The following is a 19,421-nucleotide window of genomic DNA, read 5'->3' on the forward strand; positions in this document are numbered from 1 at the left end:
TGTTATTTCATTTTAAATGTCAAAGGCGGTTTTGTGGCTCCCAGTGTTTTCTTTACTGTGGGAAACTGCTCCAAATGGCTTTTTGAGTGGTAAAGGTTGTCGACCCATAGTATGGTTTTTGACATGCGTTGAAGAGAACAAGATTAAAAGATTCAGTAAGGAGTAAGAATCTTTTGGCAAGAGGTTGAGACAGACAACAGTGAAAGTCACCATGTATTAAAACTCTGTCATGGTTGACAATAGTGCAATTTAACGGTTCAGAGAGCATTTGCTTATGAAGGAACTGTTTTGGAGGTCTGTAAATCAAGACGCAAAGCACAGAGGCCTTACCATTAACATGAAGGATAGTCGATCAGAGGATGTAAACTGAAAAAGTAATGATCCAGGTTTTAATTAATCATTATTCTGAGATACTAAGTGATTATTTTGAGAAAGTTTATTATAAAGATTACAGGATTTTTTCATCACATTGGCATAAATGAGCTTCCATAGGTGCAATATGCTGTAGATTTGAATATATAGACTTTCAATTAAGCACTTATCTGGCTGCTTTCCTCTGAACTCCTGTTCAACTTAATTTCAATTAATGTTCATGTTTCACCAAATAGTGACCAGCATGAAGTCAATGCTTTTTTGAGTCGCTGCTGAATTTTGATGTGAAATATCTGTGCAGGAAGTGATGACTTTCATTGATAGTAGCTTTATAATGATCAAACAAAGTGGATGTGTCAGTAAATAATAGGTGAATGAAAATAGAGACTGAAATGTGAGTTTCCACAGTTTTCAATTGTTAGAATACTTGCTTTTATTTGGAATTCATGGTGTAAGTATTTTTTTACGATTTGTGTTAAGCAACTAATCATGCATCATGACCCGATGCTGAAACAGTGTCAGCATATAAAATAACTAGCAACAAATATAAATTCTCCAGACTCCTATATAAATCTGTTTTGTTTCCTATCATATCCTATCCTGATCCATATTCTGATGTAATATTCTATCCTGTTGTCCCTTTCTCCTCTACCATTAACACCACCAGGACTCAAATACCTTCATTCTGCTGGCATTTTACACCGAGACATCAAGCCTGGGAACCTCCTGGTCAACAGCAATTGTGTGCTCAAGGTGCGTTGAACAGGCTATGTGGCTATCCTTTTTTCATGTCAACTGAATATGTCAGAGGGAAAGTCAAAATTTCCATCCCACCTGAGGACAACATCGCCTTATCATTCTTTGTAAATATTATTTATTTTATGTTTTTGCACTACTTAGCAGTCCTTTGTTTTTTTTGTCTTTTGTCTGTCCTTTTTCTTTTTCCTATGTAAGCACACTGAGTGCAATGTTACACTGAGTCAAATTTCTTGTGTATGTACACACATCCTTGCCCAATAAAACCGAATCTGATTCTGATTCTAATTCTGATAATAGAAGCTCCCAATTAATCTTATCTTGAGGCTGTGAGGTCTTGTTCTTTGTTATGTAGGCTACCATAAACACAATGCAACAGCATTACAAGCTCCGGCCTTTTTCATCAACTCGTGCTAATTTTGTTCATGATGACTAAAAATGTTCACAACTTCTTTTCCATGACCAAGATGAGGCGAGGATGAGACAGCACCGATGTCTTTCAATACTTACTGTGACAATATCAACATGCAATATTGTTGACACAAAAGAGTAAACCAAATATTATATTTTTATGCTAATGGAAGCTGTGGCCAGAGGCATTATGTTTTTGGGTTGTTTGTCCATCTGTCCATCAATCCATCCGTCGATCCCATTCTCAGGAATGTGATATCTCAGGAACGCCTTGAGGGAATTTTTTCAATTTTACACAAACATCCACCTGGATCCAAGAATGAACTGGTTAGATTTTGGTTTTGGTCAAGTTCAGTGTAACCTCATGTCCTTCTCATCCTTGTAAATGTGATATATCACAAATGCCTGGAGGGAATTTTCTTTCATTGTCCAATTGGACTCAAGGATGAACAGATTACAATTTGGTGGTCAAAGGTCACAGTCACTGTGAAGAATTCATACAAAGTCTGCTGCATAATGCATAACACCTGCTGTACCCCTATAAGTAATACACACAGTGGTTGTTTGCATTTGAGCAGTACAGTTATGGAGTAGTTACTAGTTTTACACAACAGTTGTACTAACATCTGAATGACTCTTTCAGATTTGTGATTTTGGCCTGGCCCGGGTGGAGGAGTCAGACGAGGCACGGCACATGACTCAGGAAGTGGTGACGCAGTACTACCGAGCTCCAGAGATCCTCATGGGGAGCCGTCACTACTCCAACTCCATCGATATCTGGTCTGTAGGCTGCATCTTTGCTGAGCTGCTGGGGCGACGCATTCTCTTCCAAGCCCAAAGTCCTATTCAGCAGGTAACTCTTACCCTTTTGGGATGAGATGAGTGAAGACAGAGCTTCAGTCAGTGCGAGTTGAATATGTATATCGTATAAATGTAACATATATACGTACACAGTAAGTAAAAATATACATGCATACCAAAATAATGACCAAAATGTTCAGGGCCTTTTACTTTATCCAGTTTATCCAGTTTTATATCTCATGATAATCTAATAAGAATCTTTCCTGTTTTCTGATCTGGTCCTATTTTCATTCAGTGTTGATGCAGTCGCACCACTTTCTCTATAAAACCCATCTTGATAGATTCAGGACATTGTGCGTTTCCACAATCCTTATTATTCACAAATTGTTTCCAGCTACTTCCATTTTGCAGTTTCTTTTTTTCAAAACTATCTTCAGTGAAGCTCAACTCTTCCTTCACAGATTTCGACATTAAAAGTTAAAAAGTCACTGAATTAAAATGAATTGGTGAATTAAAACAATATTTGCTTGAACAAGACAAAGTAGTGTGTGTCAGTGAAGTGGTGAGTATGACACGATGGAATTAGAGTTGTGGAAACGGGCATCATATTGAACTTAACACGAAAGCCATTAGAGTAGAGGTAATTCCACCTTATTCAGTGTTTCTAGCCAGCCTTTGTTAGTGACTGGCCTGCATTTGCCATATGTCTTCTTCTTCTTTGCCATTATTTAAATAATTGCTTCTATTTCAGAATTAAGTAGAATTTAATGAAAATATACACAAATGAGGGTGCAACACATCGGTGAAAGCAAATCGTGCCCTTAGGATCTTAGAAATTGCAAGCAATAAATAAATACACTATACAGAAAGGTGCAACTGTATTGCTATGTCACAGATGTTATGAGAAACCACTGAATACATAAATTGTATAAAGGGAAATCACACTGCAAATTAAAAAGTAAGAATAGAAACAGAGGCAGTGGAATGAGTTTGAGGTACTGTATAGTGTTCATGATAATGGCACTTGTCAGTGTCACTAAAGAATAACTGGATAAAAAAAACCCCATTCCCATTAGGATGCAGCTATATTGGATATATTTAAGTGAAGCCTTACTGAAGTTTGTTGTACTTTGCATTGTCTCTCTTTAGTGACATACTGTATTATTGGTTTGCTCTTTGTTACTGCTCTGTAATAGATTAAATAAATGCCTCTGTTCTTTTGTGTAGCTGGATTTAATCACTGACCTGTTGGGGACTCCTTCTATGGAGGCCATGAGAACGGCGTGTGAAGGTGCTCGTGCACACATTCTCAGAGGACCTCACAAACAGGCAAGCAATCTGTTTTCCCACCTGTCTTTCTGAAAATATAAAATAATTCTGGGGTTTTCTGTTTTGCTAATAGTATTGGAACTGTTTGCTAGATGGTGCTGACTTCTGCTTGGTTCACAATCCACAAGTAGTTTTGCCATCAGTGAAGACCACATTGCATAGGATGACCTCATAAATCTTACTGTGGTGATAACAGAAGCAGCTGGAAAATACCTTGAAACCTGGAAAGCTGCAAATATTTCCATACCTGCCCACATGTTGCCATCTTGTGGAAATGAAAATTACAGCCTGTGGCGGTAGTATGTGCAGTGGCAACACAACCATTTGCACAACCTTTTGCATCTGGCTCTAACTCCAGTTCCAGCCCTTTCCCCACCCCAGGCACCAGGCCCCACCTCAAGTGGCAGTCTCAGCCACACCCCAATGAATAGCACTCAGAACACCTCCACTACTGCAGCTGCGGCCCTGTCAAACAGATCTGGCCCTGGGCTTGAGAACTCCTCCTCCATCCTTAGCAATCTGGTCATGGTTCAGCTTTTTTGCTTGACCATTTTCAGTTCATATCAATGTCCCACTATAACCGGTCCTCTCACCCTCTCTGTCCCACTGGGCTCCTCAGAGTTTTCAAATATTTTGAGCTTAATGAGGCTCTGCAGTCACAGCTGTGACACAGTGTCTGAAAGAATTTTATCAGCAATTTTGCAAATGTAGAAGTCCCTGCTGGACGATCCACCGTGAGCATTTTAGCATGTAGCCTAACCCAGCATGCATCTGTTAGTCATGGAACATCCTGGTTGTGTTTGACTTGTGTCACTTAGCATGCTTGCAGGTTGGCGCATTAAATCAATGATGAACCTTTTTTAACTATGCCGTGGTTCGATGATGACTGACAAAATGATAGCATTAAGTTCAAACTAAAGTGTTTGAAATAAAAATTGAAATAAAAAATATCCGTGAGAGCCCACTGGAATCACGTGACCCACAGGAGACCTGAAAAAATGTCAGTCTCTAATACGATTCGGATCTAATTATAAGCCTATGGGTATAATAGCTTAAGAATCACGGCGCAACTCAGTTTTTATGGCTGATACGGGTTGTGTATGTGTAATATGACATGTTGATTGTTTGAACAGCCGAATGGTGTGGAACTGCAAATGTTGCTGCCATAAGGATTTGTAGAATGGCCTTATCTCCTTTCCTTTTCTAAAGATAAGATAAGATAAACTTCATTAATCCCCAGCTGGGGAAACTGGGTGTTACAGGCAGCAGCAATAGAAATAGCAATAGCAAGGCAATGGAAAATTTCCTTAGCATTTAAAGAATTCAAAGCAGTTACCGTAGCTGTCACTTAAATACTTTAGGGTCATTTCACTCAGTTAGGAACCTTCCTATGCAAAAGAATACTATTTAAAGGCAACCACCATCACACTGGCACTCATGCCTCTTTTCTGAAACCCCAAACCACATCTTTCACAAGGAGTGTGAGCTAGTGCTTATGGTGACAAGGGACAAGTTACCATTCTGTTTGTTGAATAGGTATAAATTTAATTCCATTATCAATCAAACCACTAAACAGTAAGACATGAGGTCTGTGTGTGTTAGTGGGAGGGGGGCTCCGGCTCTTGTTCAGGGGAATGAGCAATATAGTGGTGTCGGGCATCCGTGCAGTGTCTCAATGTCGGGCATCTGTACAATATCTTTGTAGGGCATCTATGCAATACTTTGGTGTAGGGCATTGTGCAGTATTTTTGATGTGTTTGTAGATCTGGGTGTGATAGTTTGATTGTAAATGTCAATAAAGGTTACTCTAGAATTACAGTAAGACATGCAAGAGCAGCTTCCACCCCTAACTGTACAGTTTTGGGACTGACTGAGCAAAGCATCTTTTCAGAAGTCCTTGACTTTGATTTGATTTTGTCCTTAACTGTGATAAATGAAAAAAATCTATTGGTTACTCAAAAACATTTACATATGTAAATTTGTAACATTGACATGTTACAATGTTGGTTTTGTCTGCAGCCATCCCTTCCTGTTCTGTACACACTGTCAAGCCAAGCAACCCATGAAGCTGTCCACCTCCTCTGCAGGATGCTGGTGTTTGATCCAGTGAGTCATTCTGTTATACATAGTTTTGCATTATGTTTTGATCATGAATGAATCCCATTCAGTGAGTCACTCAAATATAATTACGGATATGTACTGTATAATACAACACAACGTGTCTGCCTCGACAATTGTTTGTTTGAACCAAGCAAAGTAAAACAGAGGAGACTGTTCAAGCTCTGTTGGCAATGGCACATTTAAGGCCATTTCGGAATAACGTAACAAGGGGTGGCAGGGAATGAAATACTGACTGTGCTCCTCAGCAATTTAACTCATTGTTCCAGATGGCATTTTAACTATGGTGAAATTACAGAATGTGGTCTGCAATAACTGAAACTGTAATGAGGTTGAATCTAGAGGTATGTAGGGAGGGAGTTAAAACGAATGAATGATAAGGTTGCACCCCACTCCCCACCTCAATTAGTTAATTTAAACACAAGACACTTGTGCTCAAAAAGAGGATTCATTCTCAGTGAAGAACCTTGGAGCCCTAATCTGCCTCTATACCTGCCAAAGAGCAGTGATTCCTAACACGTCTCTGGGGGTCATCAGGTGGAAACCTCCCTTCAACAGTGTTTCGCCTACTTAGTCCCACTACACCTCCAGGAGGCTAGGCTTTTTATCCTATCCCTTAGCAGTTTTTTTTTTTTACATGTATTCTGATGCTAAGCTGAATGTAAAATGGAGTTAATAGTCTTGTTAATCACATACAACTTTTTTGTTTTCTCCAGTCAAAGAGGATTTCAGCAAAGGATGCCCTTGCCCACCCTTACCTTGACGAGGGTCGACTACGCTACCATACATGCATGTGCAAATGCTGCTACACCACATCTTCTGGCCGTGTTTACACCAGTGACTTTGAGCCTGTCACTAATCCGAAGTTTGATGATGGCTTTGAGAAGAACCTGAGTTCTGTGAGGCAGGTCAAAGGTAAGTTTATCTGCTGAGCTGAGCTGCTTTTAGTCTTTATGTTTACCTTATTAATGGACATTTTGAAACTGGCAAACACATTTTCAAAAGAGCAATTGCTGACCCTCATGATTCTTTCAGTAATAACAAAATTAGGCTTGTTACTATTGGCAGTCTGGTTGATCCACTTAACAACACAACCTGCCAGAGTGGAGCTGTAAAATATTTTTTGAAATGCAATATCACTCTTTGTGAATGTTTAATGAAATAAAGAGAAAACAGAGCAGAGTATTACTTTAGCACTAGCAGATACTAGCACCTACCATTTCATTGTGTCTGAATAGGCAGAATTTTCAAATCAAAAATGTAGCCAGTGTAGTAAGTTTATTTTGGAAATAAAAGTCTTGGAGATGAAAATAAAAACACTTAGTAGAGCATATCAAATGTGTTGGCGCCTGACATATACTAGTGATGGCTCGTAATTCGTAACACTCATGTTTTATCTATTGAGTCAACCTGTTGCGATCTGGCAGGAGCCTTGATGAGACCTCCAAGTTGTGGCCACTGTCTCATGCACTTAATGATGCTCAGTGGAGTTGTCTTGTTAAAAAGTCAAGAGTTAGGTTGACATTCAGGGCCAGATTGACTGTGGCTTTTGTGCCTGCTTTTCAACCATCCTGCTCCAAACACATGCAGTGTACAGTACTTATCAAACAGCAAATATAGGCTTGTCTATAACGAAAAAATATTATTGCAAAGAAAATGAAGCAATTTGGCAATTACTAATGAACACAATGTCGGATTTGTGTAAAAGGCAAAAAGTGGACGAAATATGTAGTTTGTGTTCATCAAGCTTGAATTTGAACTGTCAATTAACTGTAAATGCATTACCATTCATATAAATACCGTCTCCATGTCTATGTCTCTGCCTGTTTTAGGTTACAATAAGTAAGTCATAAGTAAGAATTTGTGTCTTAAACGATCTGTGCTTGTCTGTGTTTTTCCCTCACAGAGATCATCCATCAGTTCATCTTGGAACAGCAAAAGGGGAGTCGAGTGCCACTCTGTATTAACCCTCAATCAGCTGCTTTCAAAAGCTTTATAAGGTAGGAGGTTCTTTAATATGCAGCATTACATTAGTTAGTAGTAGACAGTAGTTATAGGAGGACTTTGCCTTTATATCAGGGCTGTATCGGATGTCATTTTTTACATTCAAAGCTCCAACTGAAGTTTTCTAATGAAGCTTTAAATGTCTGCTGTCATATTTTATGACCTCATCACCTAAAAGAAATTTTAGTTTTTTCTCATGTTACTTGCAAGTTTTGTTCACCCCAGCATAAGCTAGTGGGTAACAGCACTCACAGAGGATGTTTTGGGGATGCGCAGTATGATGTAAAATTTATATCAGTGTTTTTTTGTTTTCTACAGTGATGGTATTATGTCACAGTAAACAAATAAAAGCAATACTCAACTAAAAAAATGATTCTACCTCTTCTCACTCTATTAGCAATGTAAGGGAACATATCTTAAGAGAGACGAAAAACTAAAAAACTGGATGCATTTATTGGCTCCAAATAGGAATGAAAATGAGGTATAGACCTATATGTGTTTTGGAAGGAGTAGCCTGCCTCATAATGTGAGTTAATTAGTAAATGTAATGTGATTTATTCTCATACATAGACAAGGGGTAGAATTTGGCATCTCAACAGCATTTATTTGGCAGAAAAGCCAAAGCATATTATATAAGTACAACAATCAGTGTATCACAGGGCACGTCTATGAAGTACATTTACATATGGCAGCAACACTTGTAAAGCAACATAAAAATGGCAAACATACAGGTTCTAAGTTTGAAGTTGTATTGATCTATCCTTGAGCTTTAGTTCGGAAGCAAATCCTGATATGTATTGGCCCTCAAAGCAGTTTAAAGTAGAATGATTAGAACACACGTATAGAGTTTTCCAGTTGTAGCTGTGGGCACATTTCTATCAAGTTATTCAACTGGGTCTCAACTTCCCCAGATGGCGGGAGTAGACAAAGACTTTTTGTGTTGGTTCTTGCAGCTAACAACATATTGCGTTATAGTGGGGAAAATAGTTATTGGATGTAACTATAACTATTTTAATATGCTGAAACATCTATCACAGTAATGCAGGTATTGCAAAATCCATGTCGTGACAGAATGCGACGCCGGTGATGGTGACAAAACTGGTATACCGCCACTGTAGTGTGTCTGGACGTTTCCCCTTCAGTAAGCAGTAAAGGAAGAGAAAATTACAGTACCAGTCAGCACCTTCGCAACTCGCACTCGCGCTCCAGTTGTTTATTCCTCAGCTCCCGGCTGCCCCCAGCTCTCTCTTCCAGAACTACCCAGCTCTCAGGAGCTGTCTGCCAGCATCTGTTCCTCCACTCCGCCCAGTCTTCCCACACCACACCTTGCAGGATACACATTCTAATGTTGATTCAGAATTCCAATGTCAACATTATGAATGAAGCTTCAAAGCTTCAAACTATTCAGTACAGTGCTACTTTTTATGGAGCTAGGCTAGCAGTTTCTCTGCTTCCAGTCCTTGTGCTAAGCTAGGTTAAACAAGCTACATACCCTTACCCCACATATATTACGTTGATAATAGTGTTACCTGTGTATGGGTAAGATGACTAATGAGTTTTTCGCAAAACTGTAGAGAGCTCTTTTAAAAAAGTCTTGGACACTAGTTTTTTAGCACCATTCTGAGAATCAAAGACAGGCAGTTAAAAACAAGGACAGCAAAACTGAACGAAGAGGTAAAAATAAACATAGAAGTCTATTATCGACATACAATTAGCTGAAAAATGGTGTGTGTATGTATATATATGTATGTATATACACATACATTTATTATTGACTGATGTACAGTACAGTATGTGCAGTATAACCATGTATACATGTATATACAGTGCATTCAGAAAGTTTTCAGACCCCCTTCACTTTTTTTCACTTTTGTTATGTTGCAGCCTAATGCTACAATCATTTAAATTCTTTTTTTCACATTAATATATGCTCAGTATGCCATAATGACAAAGTGAAAATAGAATTTTAGACATTTTTGCAAATTTATTAAAAAGGAAAAATTGAAATATCACATTGACATAAGTTTTCAGACCCTTTACTCAGTACTTTGTTGAAGCACCTTTGGCAGCTATTACAGCTTCGAGCCACCTTGGGTACGACGCAACAAGCTTTGCGCTACTGGATTGGGGGATCTTCTGCCATTCTTCTTTGCAGATCTTCTCAGGCTCAGTCAGGTTGAATTATGGAGGCCACTCTGCTCTTGGGAACCGTCGGTGCAGCAGAAATTTTTTATAGCCTTCCTCACAGCTGTACCTTGCAACAATCCTGTCTCTGAGCTCTGGAGGCAGTTTCTTTGACCCCATGGCTTGGCTTTTGCTCTGATATGCATTGTCACCCGTGAGGTCTTTTAAAAAGGTGTGTGCCTTTCCAGGTCATGCCCAATCAATTTAACTTGCCTGATCAAGAGGAATGGAAGGCACCTGAGCAGAATTTGAAGTGTTGTTGAATACTTATGTCTTATATTATATATTTCAGTGTTTTCTTTTTAATGAATTTGCAAAAAAATCTAAATTCCCATTTTCACTTTGTCATTATAGCATACTGAGTGTAGATTAATATGAAAAAAACATTTAAACGATTGTAGCATTAGGCTGCAACATAACAAAAGTGAAAAAAGTGAAGGGGGTCTGAATAATTTCTGAATGCACTGTATAACACAACATAACTAATTACTGCACCTTTAACCAAGTAACCAATGTCTTTAGCTGATGTACAGCTTAATAGGCAATATTAACATCACCCACTTGTTGGCCTCCTTTTGAACAGTTCCACAGTGGCTCAGCCCTCTGAAATGCCTCCATCTCCGCTGGTGTGGGAATAGCTGCTGTTGTGTGTCATCTTTCCCAACTGACAAGCTGCTAAACCAGGAACAAGAATATGTCTGAACATCCACTATCATCTACGTAGCATTTCACTGGAGAGCAGGACTCACAGGTCTGCTGTGCGTATGCTGAAATATTAAATGAAGAGAGATCCACTGATAATTTCTTTATGGGAGTGTATGGGGGTTTGATTTGCAAATGAAGGAGATAAATCCTCTATAGACCAAATCAGAATGTTTTAAACAAACCCATCTGGTCACTTTCAGGAAGATAAGGTTTGATAGTTAGTGCATCATAATGAAGTACATTTTGTTTTACTATGTACATTAGTACAAATTTAAAAATAGATTTCTATTTTAAAAATTCTGTAATCACATCAGTTTCCTGTACAATCAGTCAATCAATCTGCATTATTATCTCTTATTCAGACAATTGATTGTATTTGTGTTGGTTGACTGATTTTATAAGAACATGCTCTCAAGCACATTGATATTTTAACTCATTAAAAATAAGTTATAACGGGCATGTTTCCCTGTATCCCCCTATGTTCCCCTGTAGATTTGGCCATCGTTTTTACTTATGTAACAATTTATTTGCCAAAGATCAGGTGCCTCATGTATGAATGATGCATAAACATGGGTATTGTGTGCAAATTTGCAAGGCTTGGGATTTGCATATGTTATCTATCTGGTCATGTTCTACATTACGCTTAGTCATGTGTCCGGATGGTCAGACACTTCAGGTCACATTGTCAGAGTTCAGTCCTCTTCCAAGTATCTCCTCCCCTCCCAGAAGCAACAATGATTGAATGATGAACAGTATATTCATTTCATGTATAATGTGCATACTTACTTTTGACTTGTTGTATTTGTATTGGTGTCAGCACATTGACATGCAAAAAGCACATACTCACTTAATATTTTACCTGCCATTTCATCTTGCAATTCCATAGTTCGTCATCATTCATAATGGTATCCTTAATGCAGAATACACATTTTATCAATTAATAGTGGGCAAAACTCCAGTTATTTACTTATATGCCCAAAACACTTTTGTGTATTTTCATGGCTAAATATAATGGAGGTGAATTGAATTAATTCATTGAATTAAACTGAATTGGAGCCTTAGACTTTTCATATATTTCTGTCAAAGAAGGCAAGAGTAAACAGAAATCTACAAATGTTTTAAATATGTGTTTCGCATAAAGGAATATTGCACATGTAGTAGGACAAGTAAATGGATGTATTTGCTGTTTTATGAATGATTTCAGTGATGACTGTATGCAAACGTTTATACATGAGGCTCCACAATATTTTTAATCAAGTTGAACCTGTCCCAATATGTAAACTTTTTTCAAAAAGGCCAGTAACACCGTTATTTCTGTTTGGAATAATGAAACTGAGTGCAGTGATTGGCATACTGCCGTGCTGAATTTAAATGGAATCTGCTTTGGTTTGTAGATGAATAATGTTTTGTTGTTGAGATCATCCATCTGAAGGTGAAGGTTTAAATGCTCAATTGCATGTTACAAGAAGAACAACTGAACCTTTATGTGAATAGGAAATAAGTTTAAAAAAAGGGATCAGACTAAAAGCTATCTTTATACTATGACCTGCTCCCAATCGAGATGACACAACTCATCTGACTTGTGAAAGCATACAATCATTTTCTGTACTGATAAAGGGATAAGGAGCAGAACAGGAAATTCTCCAGTGCTACTCTACCCCCTTGTTTGACCAGCCAGAGCTCCTCTACGGTAATATTCATTTCAGTACTGGTGCATGGGTGAACAGTCCTGTCAACCCACCTGAATAGTTTTTGTTTTTTTTGTGAATGTGAAAAAAATCTTGGAACACAATACAATTGAAACTGCACTGAAATGAGAGTGTATTGTTAGTTAAGAAAAAATCAGTTTTTCACAATCTAGGTCTTATTTTCTTTGCATGGGCCATTGTTCCTGTTGTTCATGAGAGATTTCACTTAACAGATTGATTGAAGGATGTCATGCTGGCCAGTGGTCATAAGAGGCATTTACTTACCACATAACTCCTGTGTCTCTGCCTTTAGTTGGGCAGTTAATTTAGTTAGTTCCTTTCTGGTTCTCGACTGTGACACAGCCTTACAGCAGCATTCATAGGGCAACCTCATGAGGCATCAGGCATGCTTTGACAAGTCCAGCTATGGTACCCAAACCACTTAGTTGGACTTAACACACAGGAAATTATTCAGTATATTTCCCAAACTGTCTGTTTGGAGATTACTCATTCAGTCTTGCAGAGCTACTTCCTGCTTTGACCTGCTGTGCGTTCTCCACCCTGAGGTGGACTAGATTCTCTGTTGCTAGTAGATATGTTATTTTAACATAGGAGAAATAGTTATTTTGAAGTGATTGTCTGTGCACTCATTTTGTTTGTTCTATTGGTTGTAAAGCTGTACTCATAAGTGATAGGGATGATGGCCAGCACTATGAGAATCAGACCGAGAGTATGAAGAAATCCTTAGAAATACTATAGAACCTTAGAGAAATAATGTGGCTGTGGTAGCATAATGCAGGCCAGATCCAGTCTTCCCTTGGAGACTGCCTTTGTAAAAACAAGGGGTCTGCTGTGCTTATTCTTTAGACTATAAGGACTAATGAGGAACAGCCATTGTGTTATGAATAAAATGTCAAAATTAATGGAAAATGTACCATGGTAAAGAAGCAGTTAAACCAGCAATATCATTATGTAAGAGTGTTCATTCTTTGTTCTGTCAACTTGAATACATCACCAGATACTATTGACTGACTTTTCGTCAAGGATTGCATTTAAGCAGCTCACCATAGGACAGAAACAAGTAGCATGTGAATGATGTATAAATGATGGCATGGTCTCATCAGTATGGCTTTTCTAAATTGTAACCCACTGCTAAAGTGTGCCCTGCTCCTCCTCATACATGTACACTGTCTCCAGGGGAAAGAGCTTTGAAGTAAATTATTTAATATATTTTTAGAATTGTTTTTCTATTCCTGTCCTTGTGTCCTATGGCATGCATTTTCTCACACCTCAAAGTATGATTATGTATATATGTTAAATAGAGAGGTAAATCTACACACAACCTAAAAACAATACCACTGTATAGAAATTGTATTAGCCTGTGCATTTCTAAGGCTGTGAAGTTTATTTTATTTTTAAAACTTGCATACAAATGTATATATTTTCTTGATTTTTACCCTGGGACTAGAATCTGTAGAGGACAACAAATCCTATAATGATTCACAGTCATAAGTGTATCTTGTGTGTACAGCAGAGTTGTAGATATATCTAAGGAGAAGCCTTTCTTTGTTATTGTCGTTAATTATTTAATCACAGCAGCACTGTGTGACTATGTATATAAAGGATTCACCATGTTGGTCTCTACCTCTTGAGCTCAATAACTTGGCTTTGTTTACCCCCATGTGTTTCTGATTTCATGTGGGGGTAGAATTGAAAATACTTGAATGTCTATTCAAGCTTTTATACTGAAATTATTAAGTATACTACAACTCCCTCCACCCCCTGCAGACATTTCTTTGCACTATCCATGTGCAAAGCATTCACCTGAAATTTTGAATCATCAGATGTTTGTATTACAAAGTCCTACCAATAGCCAAGGGTTCCCTGACTGTTAGTCATTTTTCACTCTTTGATAGGATCGGATGTTATGGGGAGGCAGAGTCACTACTTACACCACAGTGGCTGTGTTCAAAGCTCAGTATCAAGGACTCAATTTGATACAGAGTTAATTTTTAAAGTTTCACATGACACATTATCTTCTTTTGACTTCTTTTCAGGCTATCGAGAAGTAAACCAGTGTTTCATTTGTTTTTTTTTTCAGGCTGTAGTAGATATGGTTGGGCTTCAGTGGCATTTAATCAGATCACAGTAGTGTATCCACTTATTGAATCTGAATCCTTCCCTGTCCCTTAATGAATTGAGTTTAGATTTACCTTTCAATAAGTAACTAAAGTTATAGAATTAAATCTAGATCTGTCATCAATTGTTTTTGCTTAAAAACATTGATTTATGAAATTGTTTGCCAGTAAAAAAAAAACAGCAAGGAGAGATTAAGTGGTTAGTGGTTCCTGATATTTCCTAACCAAAACTGATATGGAACTGGCTATCAAGTTCAGCCCCAGTAGTGTATACGATGCATTTGTTAAGGTTTGTTTGTTCAGTTCTGATTGCCCGCAGGGTGGTTATTGTCAGATAACTGCATGCTGGGGCTTCTTCTGCTTATTGCAGTAATAAAGACAGTGCAAACAGAAAGTTTTAAGGAGCATATTGTGTGGTGACTCAGAGAGCTCAACACAATACAACCTTAAGAAACCAAGCAAAAGATACAAGATACAATACACAAGTAAATGAAGAAACAAATGTATTTATACAACACATAACAGCATTTAGAAAAAAAAAACGCAAACACAAGCAATCAAAGAAACACATTTGAAAACAGAAACACTGCAGCAACACTAACACAACACAACACAACAGAAATTTCCATGTGACATTCAAAACCAACAAATACATCAGCTTTTCAAGTTACAATGTTTAATTTTCATTACCTGAAACTATTGGACATATTAGCTATAGACCTAGTGCAAAGCCTTATTCACATTACTGCAGAAAAACAGCCTTTGCTCCCGTGTCCTCCATATTGTTTATTATTTTATATGTGGTGTGTTGTAAGGTCATGACATGATTAGCCAGTGTTTCCTTTTTCAGTTTAGGTTTTATTTTCAATACCAGATTTCACATACAAGGCAAAAATTCAAACTCACTGGTTTAGCTCCATATATTTCCTAGTGTTGCTATACAACAACAAATTATGATTGCATTGAGACCAAATTGAAAATGTTTGCTGGCTGAAATACTAGCTTTCAGATTCAGTCCTGCTCAGAGAAAAATGGTAGCAGATGCCTTTCACTAATTAACATTATGTTAATCTGTTTTTAGTGTCCCCTGCAAAAGTTATGATGTTGTAACTTAGTTATGTTGTTGTGTACGATCTTAAAATGTTTCTTCATTTGTATTTGTTTCTTTATGCCACCTGTAGATGGTCAAATTGCTGAATGTCTTTTTCTTTCATTATGTTTTCTGTTTTCCAGTTGATGCATATGTTGTCAAAATGTTAAAGGTATTTTCCTTTAAACTTGTGTTTTCTTAGGTTTCAGTGCATTGAGCTCTCTCAACCACTGTAATATTGCCCAAAAGTACGAAATTACCTGCAAGTAACTCCAGTTGCCAGACTTTGCTATTGATTTTCCCGGATGAGTCTCAGTTGACCATCGTTTTACGTGGGATAATCCACTCCAACCCATTACGAAAAATAACTGCACAGTAGCACTCTTAGTTAGCCCTCTCTCTTTCACCAAATTAGCTCTGGTTCTTGAACCAGTACCATTCACAATTCGAGGAATTTTTGTAGTTACTAACCTTTGTTAGTAATCAAAGATGTGTTTTCATAGAGGGCATTGCACAATGCACAACAAAAGTGAACAGTAGTAGTAAGATGGTCGATTGCATTGATTACGTGAGAGCTTGTGTTCTGTTATTACAGATATGTTTTTATCCAAAAAACAAGCATGGACCAACTATTACTGATCAGAAGATGTAGAAGACTTAATGCTCTTCTCTCTTTCCTCTTTCTATAGAATATGACTTCCCTGTGGATGTTGTTTGCACTTCAGGTCAAAGAAAGCCTGCTATGTTTTGGTTCCAGCTGGGAACCAAGTTTTCTGGTTCTCAACCATTTTATTTCTGGTCAAAATGCTTCAGATGGTTCAAAATTGGGTGCATGAGCCAGGATCTGTTCCATGTTGGTGGAAAAAGTGTGTTATTTCTACTTACCCATTCAAAAGGGACTATTCTGATGAAAGGAGATAATAGAAAAGAGACATGCTGTGGGTGTCTATTGGAAACTGAATGGGAATTTTCTCAGGAATGAACAGCTAGCAGTGGTACGAGCATCACTCTCCCTCCCCAATGTCTGTTTGAACTCTGTGTAGATATAGTAATTTCCTATATGTTTTATTTTGTGTTGGAATGAAGTACTTGAATCAAATGATGCTCATTTTGGAAAATTGTAGAGTAATAACTGACAAATTTATGAGAGACTAACCACAACTCAGTAACTACTGAACTATTTGGATTCACATAATTTGCTGTCCTAAACAATGTTTGTATATTTGATGTTTTAATCAGATGCATTGTAATTTGAATAAAACTTGCCGTAATACAGTACACAGATGTATCTATTAAACTCTTCATTCAAGCACTGTTAATCAAAGTTAAGGACTAAGTATCCAGTTGGCATTTGTCATTTTGGAAAGTGTGAGGTCTACCCAAAAGGTTCCATCTGGAAAATAATGGTGAAAACATTAAATGTGATATTTAAAGAATACCAAACCTTGTTGTTGATACTTCTAGTGAAGAGGTTTGATTCATAATTTTGCATCTACTCCAGGACACAACAGGCAGACTTAATACCATATTTTCCATTATGACAGATGTATGTATATACACACACAAACACAAACCCATTTTTGCACTCCACATGGGTATGTCTGAACAATTTACATTTACACAAATAAATGATAGACACCACAGATCGTGTCCACTGAAAAGAAAATCCATAAATGAATGAATGATGAACTACCAGACCCATTATAGTTACATACATAGCATATTGCCTAATATATACATACCATAGAAGACTGAATCAGAATGTACAATTGGAAGAGTGGCCAGTAACAAAACACGTCTCTGAATGAAGTTACACAGTGGTGATTTTAGTGACTGATTTAAAAAAAAAAAAAAAAAAACAACAATGGGCAACACAACTTAATCTCTAAGCATTTCACCTCAGTCTGCTATTTAGTCATTTGTTTCTTCAAATCTGATCTCCTTGTCTTCCTCATTCTGTTGATGCCTTTGGTCATTCATGCTCTTTTCATTTGTCCATCACAAGAAAGCTTCACTTGTTCTCTCTGACATCTGAAAAACACCAAAATGGGAATTCAGTCACAATGACTGTGTGTTCCTCTATTGAGGACCATGCAAAATAGTTAAAAAGCATTGCAGGAGTGAAATAAACATTTGTCTTATAAATGAGCAAGATCAGTTAAAAAAAACATGGCCTCCATCAATGAAAAAACTTGCCAAGGGGTGGGACAAAGCAGGACAATGACCATGGTGTTTGGGAATAAGCTGATTGAGGCATCTTGGGTCCAACCCACAGGGAGGGCCACAAATATAAAAAAAAATGTACTTCACAACCCAGTTGACGGAATTTCACCAGTTTCACTGTGCATGATCTGGGGCAAGTATTAACCAAAATCTGAAGTGCCATAGTGATTCATGCAAATGGGAGTGGCCTATTAGAAATGTGCTCCTAACCCAAGATGCCTTTGAGCAGAGAGAGATTCTGTTATCTCCTGAACATACAGAGTTTCATTCAAATCTAATGAAGGGGGAACAAATGTTGGTACTTTGAGCTATTATTGGAGCTCTGCTAGTTTTGTGATGATGAAACAAGTATGTGCTTGGTCTCAATCCATGTTTAAATAAAATTAAACAAGCTGAAGTGTTTGAAACCAACTCTTTGCTACTCACTGCTAATTGTGGTCAGTTTAGCTGGTTATTTCTAATACACGCAAAAGGGCTGGAACCCGCAATATCTATTTCATTTTTTATTCTTAAGGCGTGACTCAAACAGCCCTGAACTGGAGCTTCGTGCTGGCCCTCAAAGCAGTCCAAAGTAAAATGGTTAGTACACACAAGAGTTTCCCTGTCCTTTTCTGGATATTTTTTATTTCATTTCCACCAAAAAAAAGTTAATCCACTCATCTGTCCTTGACTGGTGGGAGACTTTTGTGTTTTGTCTTGCAGTAAGCAACTGAGAAACTTTCTGCTTGCTCAGAATGTTTACTTCCACATCTTTGTATAACAATGCATGCAGACAGGGAGGTGGGCTGGTCACCGAAGTGGAGGATGGTCACCAAGCAGGAGGTGGTGTTGTTTCATAGTGACGCAGACATGTAACATAAGAGAGGGCTAGACTACAGACAAAGCTTTTCAGACAGCTCAGAAGCAGTGTTTTCTGTTGGAGAGAATAATAACTCCTTTTGGCCTGGACTTTGGGCTTTGTAACTATGCACACATTTTATATAAAACATATAAAACACTGAAGGAGAGGGACCCCCCTCCCCCAGACAGGTCTGTCCAGGGTCACTCTCTGATATAACACCTGACAGTGTCACATCACCAGCTGTAGGCTGTGATATTCTCTCATCAACTATCTTTGACTGTCACCTATTATATTAGTCATGGGCCACTTTGCCTTAGAAAGACGTTTTTGACATCTCCTGTCAAGTCATTCCATCTTTATGTCTGTCACAGTATGGCTTTGCTCTCATGACTCTCATGTTCTTGGCAGCTGCACTATTAATAAATAATTATGCTTTGGAGGAAATCTCACAGATGCACACCTCCTCATGAACAGGGGACATTCATCAGGATGAAATGAAAAATATACAACAAGCCTTTTTAGTTCAGTGATTTTAATGAATCTGACTTTCAGATTCAATGGAGGCTTCTTTTCATTTCCGTGCATTTATTAAGGTTTAAACACAACTCTGAAGGGGTAGAAGCCTATTGAGTTTGCGCTGGTTTATTGGCATTCAAAAATTGCAATCAACTAGAGACAATCTTGCGATGGAATCACACCAGCTGAGACGCCATTCAAAATGTTGACGTTCCAACCCATGAGTAGATGGATGGATGGATGGA

General features: G+C 37.9%; 1 protein-coding gene across 1 annotated transcript in view; it reads left to right on the plus strand.

Moving 5' to 3' along the window:
- Positions 1 to 14,713, plus strand: part of nlk2 (nemo-like kinase, type 2) — a 37,362-nt gene extending 22,649 nt beyond the window's left edge. Inside the window, exons 5-11 of the mRNA XM_041940151.1 lie at positions 1,040 to 1,125; positions 2,183 to 2,392; positions 3,568 to 3,669; positions 5,689 to 5,775; positions 6,504 to 6,702; positions 7,694 to 7,787; positions 10,559 to 14,713. Coding sequence (XP_041796085.1) covers positions 1,040 to 1,125; positions 2,183 to 2,392; positions 3,568 to 3,669; positions 5,689 to 5,775; positions 6,504 to 6,702; positions 7,694 to 7,787; positions 10,559 to 10,613 — 833 coding nt within the window. The 3' untranslated portion in view covers positions 10,614 to 14,713. The remainder of the gene's footprint in view (positions 1 to 1,039; positions 1,126 to 2,182; positions 2,393 to 3,567; positions 3,670 to 5,688; positions 5,776 to 6,503; positions 6,703 to 7,693; positions 7,788 to 10,558) is intronic.
- Positions 14,714 to 19,421: the final 4,708 nt, after the last annotated feature.

The sequence above is a fragment of the Chelmon rostratus genome, chromosome 7, assembly GCF_017976325.1.
Source record: "Chelmon rostratus isolate fCheRos1 chromosome 7, fCheRos1.pri, whole genome shotgun sequence".
NCBI lineage: Eukaryota > Metazoa > Chordata > Actinopteri > Chaetodontiformes > Chaetodontidae > Chelmon > Chelmon rostratus.